The sequence below is a fragment of the Medicago sativa genome, chromosome 7 (genome assembly GCF_051527215.1).
Source record: "Medicago sativa cultivar Bolivia chromosome 7, Bolivia_mono, whole genome shotgun sequence".
In the NCBI taxonomy this organism is placed as follows: domain Eukaryota; kingdom Viridiplantae; phylum Streptophyta; class Magnoliopsida; order Fabales; family Fabaceae; genus Medicago; species Medicago sativa.
Window position 1 is genome coordinate 36,779,136 of NC_140755.1, and position 24,683 is coordinate 36,803,818.

A 24,683-nucleotide genomic window follows, 5' to 3' on the forward strand; every position below is an offset into this window, starting at 1 on the left:
ATACGAAGTATCATTAACAACTTACCCAACACTATCGGAACGACCCTTCTCAACATTGCCTTACATTCCCGGAGGATTCATACTTCTACTTGCTTAGTTCACCGGCCACCTACTGGCACGATCAACTTCTTACTAGTACTCATTCCGAGCTCTTACTTCTGAATTCACACTTTCCGGTGCATCTTCATCACATACTTCGTTCCTCCAGGGTCATATTCAGCTCCCAGGCATCCATTCTAATCGTCGAATGCTAAATTGAGTTGATCAGGCTCAACTAACAACAACAACTAGAACATTTACCCGGAACCCAATGGTCCCACTACCTTTGTTGTAACTTAATGACCCAAGGCACGATCTGAATCGACCTGCTCTGATACCAAATGTAACACCCATACTAGACGTATCTAGAAAGTCTAGCATGTGCGTTTATTTAGTACTGGATACATTAAAAATTTACAACATAAAAACTCACAATGAATATCTAATACAACAATGTGCGTTCGTACAATAATAAAGTAACTCGACTTTTCTAAAATATGATAAATGTGTCCTTGCATATCCATATCATCCTGCAGCGGGTACGAACGAACACTTGCTGATATATCCATTCGGCTACTAGCTTGCCATCCAACCTGTTTATCTGAAACAAATAAGGATTGGGATGAGACATAATGTCTCAGTGAGTTCCCCTAAATCCTAGGCTATAGGCAACCTCAGGGGAAACCTACGGTCACCACGTGTCTAAAATACAACCTGCCGGTTGATTATACGTGTGTGGGGACTTGCATACTTAGACGGTCGTGCATACTAGGGCCGTCATAGTCTTATCTCACTGTTATAGGCTTCACTTCCTATACGTGTCATGGCGGTCAAGGGGAATCTAAAACCGCAATGCCAAGAATACGCTCTACGTATCGAGGCCTAATTCTAACGTAATCATGACACGGTTCTAAACAGGACGATTAGGGGAAACCTAAGATCATCATCGGCATATCTTTCTTTATTTGCTCTAATGCAAAATACGATGTTTCTAACAACGTACCTTATCTTGCTATCATACTAGTTTTGACGATCTACGTCTATGTTCTACTATTCTTGACGATCTACGTCAAGGCTCTACTAATTCTTGATGATCTACATCAAGGCTCTATGACATAACATAAATATGTCTAATAAATATGCACAGTCAGATTCATTCATAAGTTAGCGTTTAACAAACAAGCATTATCTGAGTTCATTTTACGGAAAGCCCCGAGTGGAGTAACCCCGAGCGCAATCCCTATCTATCCGATGGAAACCTATCTAAGGTATAACCAACGGAACTCCTGCAGTGACGTGCGGGATCCTTACGGCTAACCCCGTTTCACCTAATGGAAACCCCTTGAACCAACCTAGTGTGGACACAAGAGACACGACCACTACATCTTGCTTACTAAGTGACATGCGGGTTCCTTACGGCTAACCCCGTTTCACCTAATGGAAACCCCTTGAGCCAACCTAGTGTGGACACAAGAGACATGACACCTTTAACTTAAATGTCTTGGTCTATATATATGCATGAGTATTAAATCTATAAATGCTATCTCTTTTACCTCGGATGCCTATACGATCCGACTAGAGGTAAACTATATGCTTGCTTAACATGCTATGTGAAGAGATGTCTAATCAATTCACGTCTGGCCACACTCGTATGGCACTTTAGTTTCTATACGAAGAGAATACTCTATATCACTTCGCATCTAATCAAGCATACTACTCATGCCTAGCATTCTATTCTTTACTAACTATTCTAGTTCTTGACAAGCTATGTCAAGGCTCTACTTTCATGCCCTTTCTTAATTCATTTGCTACCCGAGTTATATCGGCTTAAACTCTCTTGATTCACTCTTGCCATTCTTGTTAAGTTTGCCATGATTTTCTTTTCAAGATTCATTTGATGTTATGTGCATTGCCTAGATGTTGTTTTGGGGTTATAAAGTTATAAAACGTTGAAAGAAAAGCTTCGGAATGCACCACGGACCCTGAACTGGGCCAACAGGCCAAAGCAAGTTGGCCAAGTCCAGAGAGCTGCGCTAATAGCTCGGCTGGGGCGTGGCTCATCCTGAAAATTTCGCTATTAGCGTAGATTTCGCTAATAGCGTAGCTCTTCGGGTCTGAGGTACCAAATTTCCAGTTTTGACCCAAAACTTGTCCAGTTTGATCCTGCAATGCACCAAAACATCCAGCAACATATATATACACTTATAAACATCTTTCATGGCAAACTAACAAGTAATTAACAAGAATTTATCAAAAGTACATTAAGGTTCTAAACCTCTCATAAACATAAATTTCTACTTTCTAACATGATTTTACACAACCAAGGGAAGGTAAACTATCTATGGAACTCACCTAATCATGTTTTCTTGCTTTCCTTCAAGATCCAAGCTCAAACCCTAGCTTTTGCTTCAATCTTGATCCTTAGCTTTCATCCAAAAACCATGCTTTAATCTTTCCTCCACTAGTTCCTTGCTTGCTAAGCCACCCAAAACCATGCTTGATCACACTAGGAAGAAGTTTGGATGATTTAGAGTGGAGAGAGAGGGCGTGGGTTAGAGAGAAGGAGGAGAGAATTCTCTTCTCAAAACCTAGAGAGAGAAAGAAGAAGAAATTATGAGGTTTCCAACCCAAAATCACTTACATACTCCCTTGTGCGAGATTACTTAAATGCCCTTCATCTTGGTCGCGCTTAACCTGACACTGATACATAAACCCCTGCTTGACTGATATTTCATAAAAACATCTTCCGTCGTACTTGACGTTCTGTAACACTTAATCTCTGATATCTAGCTCATACCTGACTTATGCCATTTATAGACATTTCCATTACCCTTACTTTCCATGAACATTTGTCCTCTGACGCGTCTGATGGGTAATATTCCATTACTGATAAGCGGGATATTACAGTATGAGACCTAAAAGATCACTAATGTTATATGATTCAAAATCGACATGTTTCATATGATTCAAAATCAAAAGAGTCCAAAATTCCATCTTTATGGAGTTTGGAAATGCGATTCTCATTTATATGGCCTAAACGACAATGCCAAAGGTAAGTCGGATTTAACTCATTTGGTTTCATCCTCTTAGCATTAATGTTATAGATAGGCATATCAAGATCTAGGATATAAAGTCCATTAATCAAAATTGCATTAGCATAAAGAATATTATCCAAATAAAGGGAACAACATTTGTCCTTTATTGTAAAATAAAAACCAGCCTTGTCCAAACAAGAAATTAAAATAATATTCCTGCTAATGGCAGGTACACAATAGCAGTTTTCTAAATGAATTAAAAGACCACTAGGTAAGGTCAATACATAAGTTCCAACAGCTAAAGCAGCAACTTTTGCTCCATTGCCAACTCTAAGATCGACCTCGCCTTTTGCCAATGCTCTACTCGTTCTCAGGCCCTGCACATCAGTACAAATATGAGAACCACATCCAGTATATAATACCCAAGATGTAGAAGTAGACATATTAATTTCTATGACAAAAATACCTGCAGAAGTAGTTGGAACATTTCCATTCTTCTTGTCTTCCAGATACTTTGGGCAGTTACGCTTCCAATGCCCCTGCTTGTTGCAGTAGAAGCACTTGCCCTCCTTAGCCACGCCTCCAGTAGGCTTCAAAGCATTGGTTGATGGCTTGGCAACAGACTTGCCTTTGCCATTTCCCTTAGACTTATTAGGCTTCTTATGGTGCTTTTTGGACTTGCCATTATTAACCATTAAAACGGCAGCAGCCTTTCCCTTTCCCTTCATATTTTTCTCAGCAGTTCTCAACATAGCTGCAAGCTGTGGAAGTGTTTTGTCCATGTCATTCATGAGAAAGTTCTGGACAAAACTGTTGAAGCTTTCAGGCAACGATTGCAAGATAAGATCAACAACAAGTTCCTGCTCAAGGACAAATCCCAATCGAGCTAGGTTCTTAGAGTACCCAATCATTTTGAGCACATGAGGTCCTACAGGACTTCCTTCTGACAACTTGGTAGAGAAAAGGGCCTTAGAGACATCAAACCTTTCATGCCTAGCCTGCTCTTCATAAAGAGTCCTTAGATGTTCGATCATATCGAACGCAGCCATCCCTTCATGCTGTTTTTGCAGCTCGGGAGTCATGGTGGCTAGCATGATGCAAGAGACTTCTACGGAATCATTGAGATGCTTGGTATGAGAATTTCTTTGAGCCGCAGGAGTTCCAGCAGGTGGTGCCTCAGGAACGGGTCCATCAAGCACATACAACTTTTTCTCGTGGGTGAGGACAATCCTCATGTTACGGTACCAGTCAATAAAATTTGTTTCAGTCAATTTTTCCTTTTCAATGAGTGATCGCAAAATGTTGTTTGAAGCGTTATTGTCCATCTACAATTTTAAAATATACAAAATAAGTATCAAGAAAATAACATATTTAATTTGGCCTTTCATTAAATACACTCCCACTATTTTACTCAAATCAAATGACCTTCAAACATTTGACTCGGAAAATCCCGTTGGAAGATTTTCTAGTGGATTGAAATCCTTATTTCACCTTGCTTTAAGTCAACGGGGGCTGTACTTAAAACTCAGCTATTTAGGTAGGAACATTTCCAATTGTATCCTATACAACTTTCAAATCTATTAGGTGAATAACTCTTATTCAAATCTATCATATAGATGTTGCCCAATTATAGCTTCTAAATTTATTCTAATCAAATTAAAATTAATTTAGTTAAGTTAGACCCAAAAGAATAACACTTGGGTAAATTGGATTACCGCACTGCAACTTACTAGTATAAAATATGCGCTTCACGGAGGCAAAACCCACATATTCGATATTAGTCTTGAAGGGTGTTAAACTTTTGGAAAGCATTAAACTTAATATTTTCATTTGAAGGATTTTTATTAAGTTTGATCTCACCTCACCACGGCTTATATATCATATATATTCACACTCCAATCATAACATGCATAACAATTATACAATAATAAAGTGACATGATTATGGACATCCTAACGCTATGACTCTCTCAAGCCAATGAGAGAATCTAAACTAATCCTAGAAACGACCTTGCTTCTCCAAGCTTGACTTCCAGGACTATCCTAACGTCTTGAGCCCTATTACCTCCTTGCATTCTATTTACATTACATATGAAAGAAACTCGTTTTACATACGAGGGAGTGGATGAGAAGAGAATGTACAAATAGAGATATAAGAGAGAGGCACGACATGCAGGCCGTATTTCAATAACCAAAAGAAATAAAATAAAAGGACTAAGGCCATAATCATTCACATGATAATAATAACAAACACACTTTTATTATTATTAATTATACCTTATAATTAAATAAATTAAATTAAAATTCGACATATGATCACCCTACGCAGATTAGCCGGGGGTTCCGCTGCCCGGTCAGCGGACGGTGGTTCTGCTATCTAATTTATACATCAATGTGTAATGTTTTGTCAACTATCTAATTATGATACAACATAATTATAGGAAACTAATTATGACTAATTACAAAAAAATATTCTATTCTATCACAGCCCCGCAGTCGAAGCGGGAGGTTCATGGACGCTTAGACTGGTCTGAAAATCATCAAAGAGAATGTTAGGAAGTCCTTTGGTGAATATGTCTGCGATCTGATGTCGTGAGGGAACATGGAGGACGCGAGCCTGACCACAAGCTACCTTTTCCTGAACAAAATGAATGTCCATCTCAATATGCTTAGTGCGTTGATGCTGCATAGGATTACCAGATAGATAGATGGCACTAACATTGTCACAATACACCAAAGTGGCTTGAGGAATAGGAAAATGGAGTTCCAGGAGAAGATTGTGAATCCAACATGATTCGGAGACAACATTGGCAACACCCCTATATTCAGCTTCAGCACTAGAATGGGAGAGAGTTGGCTGCCTTTTGGAAGACCAAGAAATAAGGTTGTCACCTAGAAAAACACAGTAACCAGATGTAGAACGTCTGGTGTCAGGTCATCCACCCCAATCAGCGTCAGTGTAGGAGATAAGCTTTGTAATGGGAGATGGGGATAAATGTAGTCCAAAATGTAAGGTGCCCTGAACATAGCGCAAAATGCGCTTAAGAGCAAGCATGTGTTCAATGCGAGGGGCATGCATGTGAAGACAAACTTGCTGAACAGCATACGATATGTCAAGTCGAGTGAAGGTGAGATACTGTAGGGCCCCTGCAAGACTCTGATACAAGGAATGATCCTCATAAGAAGTGTCGGATGAGGTGCTAAGTTTCTTCTTGGTGTCAACAGGAGTGGATGATGGTTTACAGGATGCCATGCCAACACGTTCAATGATCTCTGAAGCATATGTGCTTTGACTGAGAAATATGCCATCAGGATAACGAGATACTGCAATACCCTGAAAGTATCTCAAAGGCCCCAAATCCTTCATTGCAAACTCAGATGCTAAGAGTGACATAATTGATTTGCGAAGGACCTGAGTGAAGGTGATGAGAATGATGTCGTCTACATACAACAAAATGTAGGCCATGTCCAAACCTTGTCGATATATGAAGAGGGAGTGATCTGATGTGCTATGGCAAAAGCCAATGGTGGTAGCATAGTCAGCAAAACGTTGGTACCATGCCCTAGGCGCTTGCTTGAGACCATACAATGACTTCTTCAACTGACAAACATAATCTAGATGATAGAGATCACGGAAACCCAATGGCTGATGCATGTAAACAGTCTCATGAAGATCACCATGTAAAAAGGCATTCTGGACACCCAGTTTATGAATAGGCCATGATTTGGAGAGGGCAATGGTGAGCAATGTTCGAATGGTAGTGAAGGAAAATTGAATACAACAGAAGGGAGTAGAAGCAGCAGAATAATTTCGATTTTCTTTCCTTGGATCATTACAAAATTCAAACATGAATCAGTGATTCGATTGTTACCTCAAAGTGTGAAATCTGAAAGCTGAAAACTGGAAACTGGAATCTCAATCACAGCCAAGCAAGCAGCAAGCAGCAAATCCTCTAGCAAGTCCCACACGAATAGTGCTCCTCCAAAACTCGGTGCTAGCCAAGGAATCAGAAGTGCAGAGAAGAGAGTTGCTTCAAAATGTGTAACCAAAAACTTCAGCACTAGAGTTCTATTTATAGAGCTTCTAGTGTGCTCTGCAAGTCAGAAGTCACTATTGGGCTTCAGTAAGCCCAACAACGAGTTTAGTAGTTTTGCTAACTAATCAGCGTCATTTACTAAACGCACCCCTTTATATAAGTCATACTTATATATTTCTCTTTTGACTGTTCTTTGTGTGTGACCCTATAGGTTCTAGTCACGTTGGTAATAATATTAAATCTAATATTTAATACTATAAACAATGAGCGGTATCTAGCAACACATCATTGCTACCCAAGTGACAAGAATGTCAAGTGATCTAACGAAACCTTTCCATGATAATACTCATGTGTATAATTACTCCTTTGTCTCGATATCTTCATTGATCCCAATGCATAGATATTTTGTCACCCTTGTATAGATCAATATTTATATTTCTTGATTCCAAAATATACTAAATAACGAATAAGTCCAATATCTTATATTGACTTAGTTCGGCATGGCCATGCAGTTTTACAGTCATATTTCATCAAGAGGCCTAAAGATATATCTCCTGTTTATGAGGAGGGACAAATCCCATCTAGAACATTCATGTCCCTCAGCATGCTTCATCAAGTACCCATCAACCAACGTTTTGGTTATCCTTTTACAGACAACGTTAGAATGGTAACAAAGCACTTGAGTCCACATCTAGGGATCATAGTGGTTTCAGGTCTAAGAGCAATATACATTATTATCATTGTGAGAATATCTTATGACAATATCATAACATACTATGTAGTATTCTCACGGTGGGTCAATCCAGTATAAATATTACTCCTAATACTTATACCTATGTATACACTTAATATCTCATATCTATGACCCATGAGATGCGGTCATCAGTCTACATACATAATAGTCTCGATGCTTTATTTTTATCCTTTATTCATATTAAAGCTTTGACTAAGGATACATTTAAGAATAGTGTTCTTTATGATAATGTAATCTCATGATTAAGTCACACTTAATTATATTATTACACGAACTATCTATTCTAAGGACTTTATTAACATTACATAAATATAATAAAGAGTGCCATATATTATTCAATAATAAAAGTCATGATACATAAGATAAGTTTAACATAAATTATTGGCCTCTAGGGCTTACACCAACAGGTAGCAGGTTTCACCACTGGGCTAAATGTTTCATCACAATCAACACCTGCAACCTGTGACCTGCCATCACCTACAATAAGGTTAGCATTACAAGGACGAGGAACTAAATCCCACGTCTTATTTCGAATAAGAGCATCAAATTCAGATTGCATTGCGGAATTCCAATTCGGGTCTGATAAGGCTAGTTTGGGGAATTTTAGGTATGGGGGAGATGGTGTGGTCAGATTGAGAGATTGATAAGTTAAATATCGTGCGGGGTTTGACAATGCCTTTCATGCTTCGGGTGGTGATGGTTCGTGTAGGTGGAGATGGATGCGGTTGAATTGGTGGTGGTGATTGTGAGTTTATTGTAATGGGTGTTTGTCAGCTTTCTGATCAATTTTCAGGTCCTTGGTGCATATTTGGAGATTGCAATGACATTCTGGATGCCAGGGAAAAAAAGTCGTAACAATATACCTCGGTGGTTTATTAATGGCTTCGGGCAAGCTGTCCTTGACTAAGGCTTGTCAGATGTCCTAGTTGAAGGCTGTCCACTCACATGGTTTAAAAGTCTTGGTACGCCGCGTGCGGTGGATGAAAGGTTAGATCGTGCTCTTGCTATAAATTGTGGTTCAATTTATTTTCGAAAGCTTCTGTAGAAACTCTTGTGGCACCTGCTTCCGATCATTATCCCATCCTTATCTGTAGTCCTATGCCTTTACCTCACCTCAATAAACGCTATTTTGGGTATGAAATTGTGTGGCACTTAGAACCGGGGTTTATGGAGATGGTTACTAACTCTTGGCAGGTATATTCTTTTCCTAAGATGCCCTCTCGTGAGGAAGAAATGTCCGTTTGGAGTAAAACTCATTGTCATAAGCTGAAAAGTGACATTGAAGATTGTCGTTGTCAATTGCAAAATATGCGACTACATTCTTCAGGTGAGGGACATGTTTGGATGTTTGATCTAAGAAAGAAAATGCAATGCTTGCTAGCCCAGGATGATGCCTATTGGCGAAAACGTGCAAAGTCCCATTGGTACATGGATGGTGACCGCAACACAATTTTTTTTCTTGCATCCGCCACTTCTAGAAAGAAGGTAAATCGTATTATTTCTCTTGATGATGACGCTGAGCAGGGTTTACACAATGTATGTAGCAAGAAATTATTTTGTTCCTATTTTACTAAGGGTCGTTTATATATTATCATAGTAAGTTCATTTTAGGTTCAAAATGTTAAGGGTCCACTTTTGCATCTTTTTAATAGGTTTTTATTAGAAAAAACTAGACAATTAGATTATAAGACAATATTAAACTCAATGATAATGCATATATATATATATATATATATATATATTGACAGTCAAAAATAATAATGCACATATATTTTGTAATAAACCAAAGAATGATGCATATATAAATAATTCTACGGCAAACATCAAGAAGAATGGGAGTTCTTTTTACAGAAGAATATGATTTAATTTTAAATTATAAGTAAAATAAACGTTAGCTAATAATATAATCTCTAATATAATGACTTTTTGACTAACTCGGATCTAATTAAAAATCCATTTTACCACTCAAATACTAATTTTAAAATGTTTAATTTTTTTTTTTTGAACAAGCTAAAATGATATAAATATTAACAGAGGGTCACCCCGCACAAGGTGTGCAAAGGATGAAACAAGTAAAAGTATTTACAAAATCAGAGTGCCACAATTAAAGAGAGCACTATCAAAACAACCAAAACTAATGGACACCCATACACAGTAACAGATGTTTCCACCAGTCATGATAATTGTAAGAGAAAGCAACTTGTTTTGATTTTAACCACAAAAAAGAGTTAAGTTTAACTTTTTCTAGTAGCACGGAAGGATTCAAAGCCACATTGTTGAAGACGTGGTTGTTCCTTTCCTTCCAAATCACCCAAACAGATGCAAACCAAATTATCCGTAAATAAAGATGAGAGAACCTCGGCAAACCAGCCATATGTGTAAACTGCAAAAAATGATGTCGAAGCTCTCCATGAAAACCGGTGAAATACCTAGCCAATGCAACACAAGTAACCAAAGAGATCTGTAAGTGTCACAACCTAAGAACAAGTGAGAAGCCGTTTTCAATCTGTCGCGAAGGAGTCGCCACACAAACAAGGATACCTTTGAGGGAATAAACCTGTGCCAAATATCAACGATCTGTCGACACCTACCCCTGAAGTAGTAAGAAAGTGATATGTTCCTCAGATCGAGTAACCATGAATTGGGTCTAGCAACCACCGCCAAGGATTTAATGGAGTTAAATCCTTTTTTTTTGAAGGAGTGGAGTTAAATCCTTAATTCTCGAATGTAGAAAAAGTTACAAAAATATTATTTTTTCCTTCCTTCCAAACCTTAGTTGTCACTACTTTCCTTCTCTTTGATTTAATAAAGAGAAGTGATTTATGAACAATTTTGATCCAAAATCAACCTTCCGAATTGTTTTTCTTTTTAGTCAAATAAGTGATTTCCACATATTTTTGAGCTTATTTTGTTTGTTTTTGTGATTTTGTCGTCTTTGTACGACTTTGTTTGTTTTCACTTCCCGTCTTTGTGCGGTGTTTTTTATTTTCCATCTTTGCGCCGTGCTTATAATTTGATTCGGTTTGAAAGATTAGTTTTGAACAAGTGCAGATTAAATCAATGAATTTACGTCGTCAACGTTACAGATTCTACGATACGAGTATTCCCGAGACTTTAATATAGACATATTTGTAGGCATAGGTACTATGTCGTTTTATGCTATTATCATGGATGTTGTGGGTTTGTTCGCAGATTCATCCTTCTTATTTTTAGCTACTTTGAATTTTATCGATTCAATCTATCAATTTGAATGAATGAAAGGATATCATTTATTTTTGTCAAAAAAAAAATCTCTTCTATAGTTTAAAAAAATCATTGACTATATTATAAAATTCTCTTTAAATGACGTTTTTAAACAAAAATTTGATGCTATAATTTTATGGACAACATACTTAAAATTCGTTTCCTTGTTTTCCTCCTCTTTTGCCTTGTATTGAGTCTATGTTTGGGTATGAACATTATATTTTCTTTTAGGGATATGATAAGAAGTTTAAAAGATAAAGTTTATCTTAGAAATAGTGTATTCAACACCTTAAAATTTTAAAAACAAATCTTTTTTTTTTATATCAAATTTATAATTTATTTTTATATTTTTGACAAAAAAAATATTTTTATTTTTAATATTTTAACTAGTGCCATAAGGACATTTGTTAACATAACCTTACTTTTATTCATGATTAATTTAGTACTTGTCCATCCTCTTTTTTCTTCTTTACGTCACTACAGCTACACAAAAAGGTAACACTACAAATAGATCTCGGGTTGCACTTTGGTGACGTTGGTAACATTGTGTCAATCTCTTTCATAACCATTCATTCTTTCTCATCAAAATTAATTTATTTTAATCATTCATAGAGCATTGTCTGAGACGATACGAGATACGATACGGATACGATACTGCACTGATACGCCGATACGGGAAAATTTCAAAAATCAAGATACGATACGGCTGGGATACGTTAATAAAAAAATTATATAATTAAATTTACAATATAATTATAACCAATTTTTTAATATGCAAATATATTAACAAACACAAGAAACTAGGCTCGTAGCACATTAACATAAATATAAATAATATTGACGATTAAGAGAGTGGTCATTAGTCAATTACATACGCAATATATACCAAAAAGAGCACCATCAGTGCTATACATCAATGCTACATTATATCCAAAAGAAACATTGTTAGTGATATACTATATTGATCCAAAAAAGAAGCACTATATCCAAAAAAGAACACATCACTACTAAGAGTTAACACTAACATGTAACTAACTTGTACAATATATGTTTTTATTCTTATTTTTTTTAAAAAAAGAAAAGAAATCAAAATAATATAAAAAAACACAAGTATCCGTGAGTATCGGGACGTATCGGAAAGTATCGGATAATTATTTTTTTTAAAAATAAAATTTAATATTTGGATACTCTCCGGATACGTATCGGGAAGTATCGGGCAGGTATCGGTGCAGGATACGCAGGGGATACGATACGTCATCCATTTTGAAGTATCGGGGCTTCACAGAATTGTCTCTCATCAAAATACACTAATGTCACCAATGTCACCAACGTTCAATATCAACCAAGTATCTCTTGGGAAATACATGCATAATTTCCCTCCTCTGTGAACTCAAAATAGGCACTAGCGAAAACATGAAATATAAACGTAATGACACAGAGAATTTTAGAATGGAAAACCTTCTCAATGTGAGAAAGGGAAAAGCCACGGGACCACTGGGCCTCTTAAAACTTCCACTATAATGATAATGGGAATACAACAACTTCACCCTCATGTGGATCTCAATACAATGTATTTCTCAATTTGTAAGGAACACTCTCACAAATTGGTTCACTGTTTCTCTCACAAGAAAACTCTATGAGGATCACTTTTCTCTTGAGCAAGGCTCTCTTTCTCTCTTGCTTTTTGTTGTTCTTCTCTTGTGGTGTGTTATGAATGCTTGCTTATGGTCCTATTTATAGGAAAAGCAAGCCAAAGTTGCCTTACATGCATGAAGACACTTGTCATTTGCCTTTCATGGAAAACACCAAGTGTCCCTTGCAATGCATGCACCACAACATGTGTTACTCATGCATTACCTCATATGTACACCATGCACTTTGCTACTTGTCATTACATGCAACCTTTCGTTTTGTCAAATGTATGTTGGCCATGTGACAATGGCTGGACCCCACAATATCATCCAGATATCTCCCTATCTGTGAACAAAACAAGACTCGCACCAAATTAGTCTTCAATCATCCCATGCACAGCCTACGAATGAAAGACCAAAGGCAAAGTTACTCAAACAATTCCATGAACGTAATTGTGCCCTTTTGGTGTTTTGTACTTTAGGGGTTTTTGTATTAGGTCATCTTGTAAGCTTTTGGTGTTTCTCTTAACTAGCTTTTCTTAATAAAATTGTGCTGATTAAAAAAAAAAAATTAATGGCGTCAACAATGCAGACACAATTCACATAATATCGCAAACTCACAGTAGCATCTGCCCCTTCAACATATCACAAGCCGAGAGTCGCTATAATCACTTCTCCTGAACTGTCAATGAATGCATTTGTTTCAGCTTTAAAAAAAAATAGATTTTATGTTAAAAGAATCTAGAGATTTTATCTCAGAGATTTTAAAAGAAAATTGAAGTTATTTTTGTTTGTTTACTATCCATAAAAATCCATTTAAGAAAAAATGAGTTTTAACTTACATATGTGTTACCTCCTTGTTTCTAAAATAATAGATTCTGAGAATTCTGCAAAAAAATACACACTAAATGGCAAGGTTATCAAAATCGGGACTTTACTTCAAGTCGAAGGGGAGTAGCAAAATCGGGACTCGTAAAATCGCAATTAAAATCGAAGGATTTTACTCGAGGACTTTTGTAGAATCGATATAGGATAGCAAAGTCGGGACTCGTAAAATCGAAATCAAAATCGAGGATTCTACCAAAACAAAAATAATGTTATAAATTGCATATAGTCATAAATGACTAAAGTTCAAAGTCCTCAAAATACATATACATAAATGACAAAGCTATATACAAATATTCTTTAGTAGTCAAAAAGAATGAAGGAAAGTGTGGGGGAAGTGAAAGAATGAAATTTTTTGGCCTTTAGGGTATTTATAGAACCGGTAATGGATCCAAATCGGGTCAAAAATTGACCCTTATCAAAAAATGAACAAAATCCTTCAAAATCCATCAAAATCCTGCGATTTTGAACGGATTTCACGATTTTGTGCGATTTTATGCGATTTTGATAGGATTTTGCCTGTTTTTGGGACTTTGCTATGGAATTGAGTCGTTGAAGCTACGCAAAGTCGCAAAAACCAGGATTTTGGGACTTAAGTCGCGTTTTTGATAACAATGCTAAATGGATAGATTATGCAGGAAGAATTCTGCAGAAAATTAATCACCAAATGCCTCCGAGGCTCCGACTACTAATAACCTTTGGGACAGAAGTTAGCACTAATAGAAACGTCCATTTACGTGTGCACCAGCAGCTACGCGCTCCTGACGCCAAGCTGGTGTGCTCCTAAAATCCTTCATTATGCAGAAAAAATATGCAATCAAGAGCACTCTCCAATGCGTCAATTGCACAACCTTCCTTCCCTCACACCTCAGAGGATCAAAACTTAGTATGATTTAATTATTTGTAGCTTAAACACCAAAACTCTGAGCTAAACACACCAAAGGAATTTCAGCACATTCCTGAAGTAAAATTACTAGGCTAACATAATTATATTTCTAAACACAATTATATTCCTCAATATATAAAACATTTCCAAAGTAAAATTACAAGCATTCAATTCTCCTTATTTCTGATAATAACCAGAAACATGATCACATAAGACATACCATATTGAAATGTTGGGGATGTATTAAATAAACATAGACAAGATAATTGTCTTTTCAGTTGAAACTAGAGACAACACCCTTAAGTGTTTCTATAGATTATCTCCATGAGGTAAAAACTCAGGAAAAAACTCCATTCCATACGATCCGAACCCATAATTCATTGTGCCATACCCACTGGTCATTCCTTCATCACCGTTGAGCATCATTGCTGCATAGCCACCATCTTCTTCCACAGGAGCAGCGAAACCTTCAGAGCTAAAACCATTGTTTGCAACTTCATAACCAACATGACTAGGACCAGGGTTGGTATTGGTAATGTTGAAATTTGTCGGATTCGCAATCTGCACTATGTTCATGGAATTAGTCAGCTCCTTTTGAACATTCTCCGCATAGGTGATTTCGCTAATGTAATTATGAAGTAATGTTCCTCTCAAACTATTTCGGCGGTTTGGCCTACTTGTAGCATTCAGACTGCGCTTAGTGGAGTTCCAGCGGTTCTTGATGGAGTTCTCAGTGCGCCCAGGCAATCTACTTGCAATTTCAGCCCACTTGTTCCCAATCATCTTGTGAGCTTTGATCAATAATATGTCTTCCTCTTCGCTCCATGTATCCTTCTACAATCACACCAAACAATATATGTGTGGATTAGATATATGATTTATAATAAAATTGATGAAGATCCCCATTTCAAAAATGGTAATTGAATTTAAGATTTGATTGTGTCCCAGATCACAATTGATGTATACAACTCTCGTATCTATCATAGCATTCAACATCAACAATTTACATGTATGAGAATTAATGATAACATTTTTATACGTAATTAATAAAAGAGCATAGTTTGTTTGGTAAGAATTAGTTTGGTATGAAGCAACAATTGAAGATTTTAAACAGCATCTATAAATTGAAGTTAATTATTAGTCTAACGAGAAATTAAAACAACCTACATGAAAGGAAAAGTGTAAAAACGAGATACAATTCCTGAAGTATCTATTTGTTCAAAATTAACTAAAATAAGAAATTGGTAAGGATGCATTTTTATGAACCAAACTTATCTCAATATTATGTTTCAAACAAAAGAAATTCATTGAAAATAATTATGAATAAAGCATTCATACATATGGACATTTTTTTTTTTTATTTTAAGAAAAGTAAAATATGGACATTGTTTCTTTGCTTTTAACTAAAATATAATATATCTGTCGTTTGCATTTTTAAAATGGTGGAAAAAACAAAAGAAACTATCTCTTTGTGAGATAGACAATAACAACAATATTTAGAACAATGTTAGTTTTCAAGACAAATACCTAGAACATTGTTTATAAATTTAGTCCAATATTTATTCAGAAAAATAGACAACTGCACTGATGTTCAAATATCACAAAAAGTTCATTTATATCCAATATAATGTGATAATTAAACTATTACTACTTAAGAACTTTAAGACATGTATCAAAATAAACATTAGTTATGAGAATTTCGTTCGTCGTTATAAAACATGTACAAGTGATAATTAATTGCTTTGAATGGACATGCATTCTTATTTTTTTTTTATCCATTTGATGCATCTATATGTACATGTAAAAACATAGAAGATAAGAGCATTCTAAGTGTATGTGTAAGGGATAAAAGCTAAAAAGGATTTTTTTTTTTTTTTTTTTAAAAAGGCACCTTAATGTCCGGTTGAAGATGGTTGTACCATCTCTCCCTGCACTGTTTTCCGATTCTTCCTTTCATAAACTTAGCAATCTCTACCCAGTTATTGAGCCCAAATTTTTCCACCAATTGGACAAGATTCCTACAAAAAATATAAAATTTTATTAATTGTTCATCACATGTTAACAATAATTAACAAATGAAAACAACAAAATCAAGATAAAATGAATCAAATTGAAAAACAAAACCCTTAAACATAACTTGAATAAAGAATATAACGAAGCCAAACTAAAACCATGAAAATATTGGATAGCAGAGAAAGTACAAACTTTAAATGATTTGATATACCTATCCTCATCTGAAGTCCATAGCCTTTTGCTTGTATTGAAATCCCTTTGTTGAATATCAATAGTCTTATCAACCCTTTTTTGACGCTTTTGGTTGTTGGGGATTAGTCCTTCATCATTGTGTTGGGTATTGTTTTCAAACCCACCAATGCAAGAAATATTGGCTTGAAGCCTAGGCACTAACAAAGATGGGTTTTCATCATAAACTACTGATGTTGGTAGAGAAGGACTGACCTGAGATTGTGAAGTTTCACCATATTGAAAGAGATTTTGTTGGGAGAAATCCCAAATTCCTTTGTTAGTATTAAGGCGTTCATAAACTACTGATGTTGATAGAGAGGGACTGAAATGAGATTGTGAAGTTTGACCATGTTGAAAGAGATTTTGTTGGGAAAAATCCCAAATTTCTTTGCCAGTATTAAGGTGTTCATGCATAAATTCATTTTTGTTATTGTTTGGTGTAAAGGTTATTGGAATTTGGTCGTTGAAAAAATCGCTCTGGGATCTATTGGTGTTTGCACCCCTGTATGAAGGGGTTGGGATCATAGAAAATTCGTTGATATACGAAGGAACTACAGTAGAAACCCTAAAGTCTTGGTTAGCCATGTTCAGAGGATGTTCATTGAATTGACTGCTTTGATTGTACAAAAAACTGGTGTAATGTGATGGTGTAGGTGAAATAGTAGAACTTGGTTGCAAGAGAACCGTTGCGGGGATCTCTGATTTTTCTTGAGGAATTTTAGGAAAATCTCCTAAGAGATAAGAAATTTTTTCTGAAAAACTAGGATCTAATTCCATCATTCAGATTGTGAAAGAAATCCAATGTAGCAAGATACAAATTTTCTTGTATGAGAGTGAATAAAAGGAAGTTGGGGTCCAAGAGCTCTTATGAACTCTACTTTTAGATCTTAAAAATGAAGAAGAAAATGAAGATATTGTGAACCCAGAGGACATGTGACAATTGATGTCATCATACCATCAAAAGGCTCAGATTTATTGTTTCTATGACTATTGAGCTTCCAAATTGCACTCTACTTTTATTTATTTTGATATTATCTTTACTTTGGTAATTGTTTATAAATAAAAGGAAATTGTGAGGTTGTTACAAATTTTGTATTTTAGTGAAAGTTGTAAAACAAATATAATGAACGCATGAATTACACGTGGTTTTTTCTATTATTAATAAAATAAAATAGAAAATTAGATATCATATTTTTTATGAATAAAATTTTAACATAAATTCACACACACAAAAAATTTGATGTTTATATTTGTGTGTAGTTTTACTGAAAATTATCATAATAAAAACTATGTTTGAAATTTAATTTATATATACTAAAAGTGCATAAATTTTTTATACAAACATTTATTTTTTTATGTGAACCGGTTATCCTCTGCGTACATACTATTGTATTTTTAGTGCTTGATCTAAATTCATAACCTCTTATGGAGGTGAACAAATTATTTACTATCTCATCTAAATGTATTGGATATAAACATTCAAAATGATTTTACAATTATGATATACAGTATGTAATAATATTAGAGTTTAATTAACTAGTATGCTCTATTAGTGTGCAATTATTTTACACATGCATCCAATTATTGGATTATCACTTCAATTAAAGAATATGACATTTCATGTATTTTCATATTCATTAATTGATGTGGGAACACATCATAATATTATTGTCGAAAATAATGTTTTACTCGATTATCTACAGTACTCCCTACCATCTTGAGTAAAAGGAACCAAAAAGAAATTGATGGTCTTCAATGCGATTAAAGATCCTCTCCATTTAATATGATTTTATTTTGTAATGAAGTATTTTTCTCATGGAACAAGTTCCAAGGAGGGGTAATTTAAAAATTACAATTGTACTTTTTATAACTTTGAGAGAAATAAATAACACCTGTTAATTTTCTTAAAAGGTTGATTTTTTTTCCTCATATATGAGACTGGAGGGAGTATTTATATAATAATTTAAATAATGAAATATAATTAGATCGTTGCATTGTATTGTTTTTTGTGAGTAATCCTTGGAAATGGAGTTTTTTCCTCATGGAACAAGTTTCCATGAAATGTAATTTAAAAATGACAATTGTACTTTTTATAACTTTGAGAGAAATAAATAACACCTATTAATTTTCTTAAAGGATGTTATTTTTTTCTTTCGCCAAATATGAGACTGGAGAGAGAATTTATATAATAATTTAAATGATGAAATATAATTAGATTGTTGCATATGTATTGTTTTTTTTTTTTTTTTGAGTAATCCTTGAAAATGCAGCCAAAAGACAAACTCGCTTGTCAACCTTTGTTTAAGAAAAGGTAAAATGTTAATTGTAAGCGAATACAACATCAATCAAGTATTTTCTCATTAAGCGAATCAACTACATGGTCAAATGTGTGTACCATCCGATGTGAGACTTTCACTTTTTTCAATTCACACAACACTAGTTCTACCCACGTGAAAATTTGTGTTTAGTTTTTAACTCAATTTCCACACATGCTCCAACATGACATGATTTCTAAGGTTTGGAGGGAGGTTATGAAGTTGTTGAATTTTAATTTTATCACCCCTTATAACTTGTTCATTCATGTTATTTGTTGGGGTAGGGAGGTTTGGTCAAAGAAGCTTAGCCGCGGGGCATGGTTAATTTGGCATGCGGTTGTTTGGGTGATTTGGAATTCGAGGAATAACCGTATCTTTAACGATAAAATCCTTGATGTGCAGATGGTAGATCAAATTAAGGTGACTTCGTGGCAATGGAGTATGAGTAGGTTGAAGATTGTGACGTGTTTGTATTATGAGTGGTGTTGGAACCCTCATGTTTGTATTGGCGGTTGAGTTAAGGCGTTCGGTTTTTGGGTGTTTTTTTCTTCTGCGTTTTTGTCTAGGTGCTGGCAGCTGTCTTGCTTGCTTCGGCAGTGGCTTCTATTGGTTTTTCTGGCAGTGTGTTGAGCATGTTTCCTCTTTGTTGTGCTGTTGTTTTGTCTGTTTATTGGTGGTTTTTTCCACCCTGACGTGTAACAGGATTCAGGGCCTTTTTTTTTCTTCTTTTTTTTGAGGGAGGATCCAGGGCTTGTTGTTGCTGTTTTTTTTGTTGTCCCATTCTCCTCTCTTCTTGAAAGGTTTTGGTGGCTTAATAATATTTGGTTGTTCAAAAAAATAACAAACATAAAATACTATTTTATCCTTTGTTATGTTCATTTTCTCGACTTCTATTATTTTTCCATAAAATCCTACACATCCTTTTGCGCATTTCTATGAAAACTTTGCTTCTTTGTTGTTTGTCACTATCAGACATTTTTTTAATTTATTTTTTTCCTCCTATTTTGCCTTCTTTTCTTCACGCTTTTAGTCTATATTTGGCTATGAAATTCATGTCTTCTTTTCTTCATGCTTTTAGTACTTTTTCGTCTTCTTTTTTCTGCTCTACGTTATGGCACCCGTACGAAAGGTAAAAGGTTGGGATCATAATTCTAATGCTCCTACCTGATGCAATCTAATTTCATTTTTTGTTTTGTTCCTTTGAATCATGTGTGTAAGAGAAGTAGATTCTATACTTTTTTGTAAATTACTTATATTTAAATTTTTAATTTTTTTCATATGTAGCTGTAAATATGAAAGTTGAACAAAATTTTCATCATCTTCTTGTATGTAGGATGTATATCCACATTTCGGCCATGCATGTTGCAGTTTTTGTGTCTTCTTGAAAAATGTTAGGAGTGTTTAGGAACATATTTGCGCATTTTTGTGAGCTTTTAATGGCACAAGGGTAGAGTCGGGGGAGCTAGAAATTTAAAGTTAGGGTGGCCGAATACAATGAACATTTTTTTTAGCGAACAAGGAACATAATTTGATTAAAAAAATCTTTTTTAAAATGCAAAAGATATATAAGAAACTCTAGAGGCCTAAACTAATATTTTCTTGTTTTTTAAAGAAATTTATAACTATATTCAGTATGAGAGACATTAATATGTAAGTATAGTTGTTTTATCTTGGTTTTCGGGTGTCAAACATTGATTACGTTTGAACCTTTTTAACCGTTGATATCTCATTTTTTCTTGGGAAGGAAAAAATAAGCAAAACCCTTCAGAATCGAGGTCCGGGAGTTGTTTTCGCTATGGGAAGGTGTTAGGCACCCATAACGACTATAGTATCCTATAGGAACCGTCTTTACTTTCTACGCGCGCGCTTTATTTTTAAATGCTATTTAAGAAATGATATTTACACCTAAGAGTTTTCTAAGTGAAGAATTGGAGGGAGAAGAAAGCGTTTGAATTTTTATTTTATTTGAATTGAAGGAATATTGTTTCCTTGCCTACGTACACTTTTAAGGGATCAAATCCACCGTAGTTCTCTTCCAAAAAATGTTTTTGTTTTTGTTGTTTGATTTTAAGTTTGAAAATGGAATTTTGAAGAATGAGAGAGAGAGGCCTCAAGGGCATAAGATTGTGAAATTGTGAGGTTGAATTAGTTATTTTGCAAAACAAAGTCTAAGCATTATTAAGATTCATTAAGATTTGATTAAGAAAATAAAGAGAAAATACAATGGGATTTTGATCCCAAGGTTTATTTAGAAATGATTTGAGTGATATTGTTCATATTTTTTGGAAAATTGATTTTTTTTAAGTGTAAATCCTAGGCATTCATCTAAACATGCAATCCTAAACATACATCTAAACATGCATAATCTAAGCATATATCTAAAGATATCTATGTGATGTGTGTGTGCATGTGTCGGTGCTTGTGTCGGTGTACATCATTAGAGTCCATTGTCCTTTACATCATGCCCTAATTACATGCTATGGTCTTGCAAGAATTTAAAAATTGCATAAAAATAAAGTACAAGAATCCCTAGGTTTTTACATTCTAAGCCTTTGTATGAAAATTACAGTGCAAGGAATAAGAGATGAAAATATGATGTGAAATGCTATGGAAATGAGACATGAAACAAAAAAGGTTAGTAGCATAGGTGAAATGGGGGCAACATACTAAAGGCATAGTAAAGTAGATGTAACTTGAAAGTGAAGTAACAAGCAAAATTAACTAAAAGTGATGAAAGAGACTTGACATTTTAATACCATTCTAAGGTAAGGTTAAAGGCCTAAATCCTCATGATATTAGAGAATTTTTGAGTGACTTAGTTCAAGAAAAAAAAAACATGAGAATTAAGGTCATTAACCATACCAAAGATCATAAAGGTTGCAAGTTCTTTATACACCTTATTTCACAAGATAGCTTCACATTATTTACTAACATAAAATTCACAAAAAACTATACCAAGACAGCAAGCACACACCACATTTAATAGGTAAACTCACTCCAAAGATTACATGGTCAAGGCCACATTTATGCACCAAAACTCAAGAATAAAATCACATCACAACTTTCACAAGAAACATAACAAAAAGTACACAAATTAACAAAACACGAACACATATATTTTGAAGCAAGTTTCAACATGTAAAACAAACATTCAATGCCAATAATTGATCACAACAACTCCACACAAAAGCTTTAGAAATTTTATCAAGATTTGAACAAAAATTGACACAAAGCATTAATCAAGAATTAAAATATTCTTCACATGTTGTGATCAAGATTTGGCATGTAAGATACATCAAAAAATTATCAAAAAGCATAAAAAACTACTAGAATTTTTGTGGAATTTTTCATGCAATTTGAGGCAAACAGGGGGGTGCAGTAAACATGCAAATGGGGTGTAAACAGCAGCAGAAGACACAAAGAAATTGGCAGTTGGGCTTGAACAAGCCTGCTGGGTTTGGGCAAAGAGCTGGATCGGTTAGCATGGAGCATGGGTCGAATAAAACCCAGGTTGGTTCTATTGAGATTCCATTCTTATTACAAATTGAAAGCACCAATAACACTATAACCTACGCCATAGCTTGCTAATTAGTTAACAGCAGAAAATTCTTATTCTTTCCTAATCAATATATCATATCATCCTGCTTGCAAAAGTGCGAAATGAAACGAATGCGAACTAAATTCTAAATCGAAAACTAAAATGTAAATGAAAAAAGAATATAGTAATGAATCAATCACCTGATGAAAAACAGAGAAGTGTGAATGTTCTGCAGGAATATGCATACGATCGCGATGATGATGATCACGGTGATGGCGATGATGATCAATCTCAAACGAAGTAGTTTCTGCATCCTGAACTGGAACTGCTTCTGATCTAATAGTATCCAAAAGAATGTCTCCGATTCCATGAACAACAAGCCAATCACTGACATACAAATCATAGCTTCGTCGATCGGCGCAAAAATAGTTAACTGATCAGGCCGTTCTTTAAGACCTAGAAACCGTAAATCAAGAAATGCCGCCATAACCGAACAACCTCTCGATCTCAGAACACCACTAGCTTCCTTGAATGGAAACGTTGATGAATCGGTGATTAACCGTTTTGATCCAAAACCGCCGTCGCCGGAGATTTTGCTTGATGAAAAACAACCGTTTTTGGAAGGACGAGGAAGCTAAAAGTAAGGATCAAAGAAGCTTTCAGTTTGAAAAATAACGAGATATTCGCCATCGAGTAACGGCGTTGGATTAACCGTTACGTTGTTGATGGAGAGTTTACGGTTGGAAGTAGTTGTGACGGTGAGGGAGTGAGATTGACGGCGAGCGACGAGAGAATGGGAAGCGAGTTCGAGGTTGAGTGCCATGGCTTCGTGACCGGCGGTGGTGAGGATTTCAGCCGTGTCGTGGATGGTGGAGGAAGGGTGGGAGGTTACGGTGGAGAGAGAAAGGAGGAGGAGAAAAGAGAGTGTGAAGAGTGTAATGGTGGTGGTGGTGATGGAAGCCATTGTTGTTAGGGAGGTTTGTGGTGGTGGAAGTTTGTTATGGTAGTTGAAAGTGGTGGAGGAAAGTTGTTATGGTGGAGGAGAGAAAGAGTAATGCGGTTAGAGAGAGAAGAGGAAAAAAATGATCCTTTGTGATTTTTTGTGAAGTTTTTCTTTGTGAAAGAATAGTTAGTGTTGACCTTGACCATGACTCATCTATTTATAGGTGATGAATGGATTGATGGACCAATGAAACAATGCCATGTGTACTTGAGCTTAACAAACCTTGACTTTGACTCTAACAAACTTGAAAAAGGATTAAAATGCAAATAACAAAAGTACAAGGGTCAAAATGAAAATTAAAACTAAAATTAAATTGAAAAAGTAAATTGAAAATTAACGCAAAGCGAGATGATTAAAAGCAACAAAGCAGATTAAAATGAAATCAGAAATTTTATGTGAAATGACCAAAATGCCCCCTAGGGACTAAAACGACTCAAAATGACTCCGATGCAATTTTTAAAATGGATTTTGACATGGCATTAAACAAGGACTTATACAAACCAATTGAAAAGACTCAAACAATTTTCAAGGATTAAAAGGAGCTGAATGCAGGAAATGACTAAAATACCCTTTTCCATGAATTTTGCAAATAATATTGAAATAAAATGCAAAGAAACATGCAATTGATCAGGGACAAATTCAAATGACTTGGAATGCAAGAAAGATATTTTTGGATGACTTGAAATGCAAGAAAACATAGACAAATACACAGTTGAAAAGATTTTCAGACATAGACAGTAGAAATATGCAAATACAGCAGAGTAAAATATCAGAGTAAACATTAACAAATAGGCAATCTTTCAAAGGTCCAAAGACACATATCAGAGATAGAAAACATCTTGAGAAAATATTTTTAGGTCCAAAATTAGGGTATAACAGCTGCCCTATTTAAGTTTCTTTGTCCGGAGAATCACAAGACGAAGTCTTTGTTTGACGAGACGAAGATACATAAATATCAGACATGACGCTATTTTGGACCTAAAAATATGCTTTCACATTTTCAAACACTATGAATGCCATGCAACATTTCATTTATGAATGCAAGACAATCGAATCGGAATCTACGGGCTGTGT

General features: G+C 35.2%; 1 protein-coding gene, 1 long non-coding RNA gene and 1 pseudogene across 2 annotated transcripts; all 3 read right to left on the reverse strand.

Annotated features, from left to right (window-relative positions):
* Window positions 1-460: 460 nt before the first annotated feature.
* On the reverse strand, window positions 461-2,657 carry LOC146906004 (uncharacterized). The gene is made up of 2 exons (XR_015018502.1): window positions 2,392-2,657; window positions 461-640 (listed from the first exon to the last, which is right to left on the reverse strand). It is a non-coding gene; the product is annotated as an uncharacterized LOC146906004 (long non-coding RNA).
* Window positions 2,658-14,818: 12,161 nt separating this feature from the next.
* On the reverse strand, window positions 14,819-17,618 carry LOC146906005 (uncharacterized). Its single transcript, XM_085728710.1, has 4 exons — window positions 17,067-17,618; window positions 16,734-16,946; window positions 16,401-16,527; window positions 14,819-15,343 (listed from the first exon to the last, which is right to left on the reverse strand). Exons 1-4 carry the CDS (start codon window positions 17,531-17,533, stop codon window positions 14,819-14,821), a joined length of 1,332 nt encoding a protein of 443 aa, XP_085584836.1. The 5' UTR covers window positions 17,534-17,618.
* A 5,184-nt stretch (window positions 17,619-22,802) lies between these two features.
* Window positions 22,803-23,591, reverse strand: LOC146906006 (uncharacterized; annotated as a pseudogene).
* Window positions 23,592-24,683: the final 1,092 nt, after the last annotated feature.

Bases quoted from the DNA above. Each gene is read 5' to 3' on its own strand.
- LOC146906005 (XM_085728710.1), bottom strand. From the start codon at position 17,533: ATGATGGAATTAGATCCTAGTTTTTCAGAAAAAATTTCTTATCTCTTA. The intron at 16,947-17,066 runs ATCAACATCAGT...TTCTCTACCAAC, and splicing joins TCTCATTTCAGTCCCTCTCT to ATCAGTAGTTTATGATGAAA. The intron at 16,528-16,733 runs GTATATCAAATC...TATTTTTTGTAG, and splicing joins TGGACTTCAGATGAGGATAG to GAATCTTGTCCAATTGGTGG.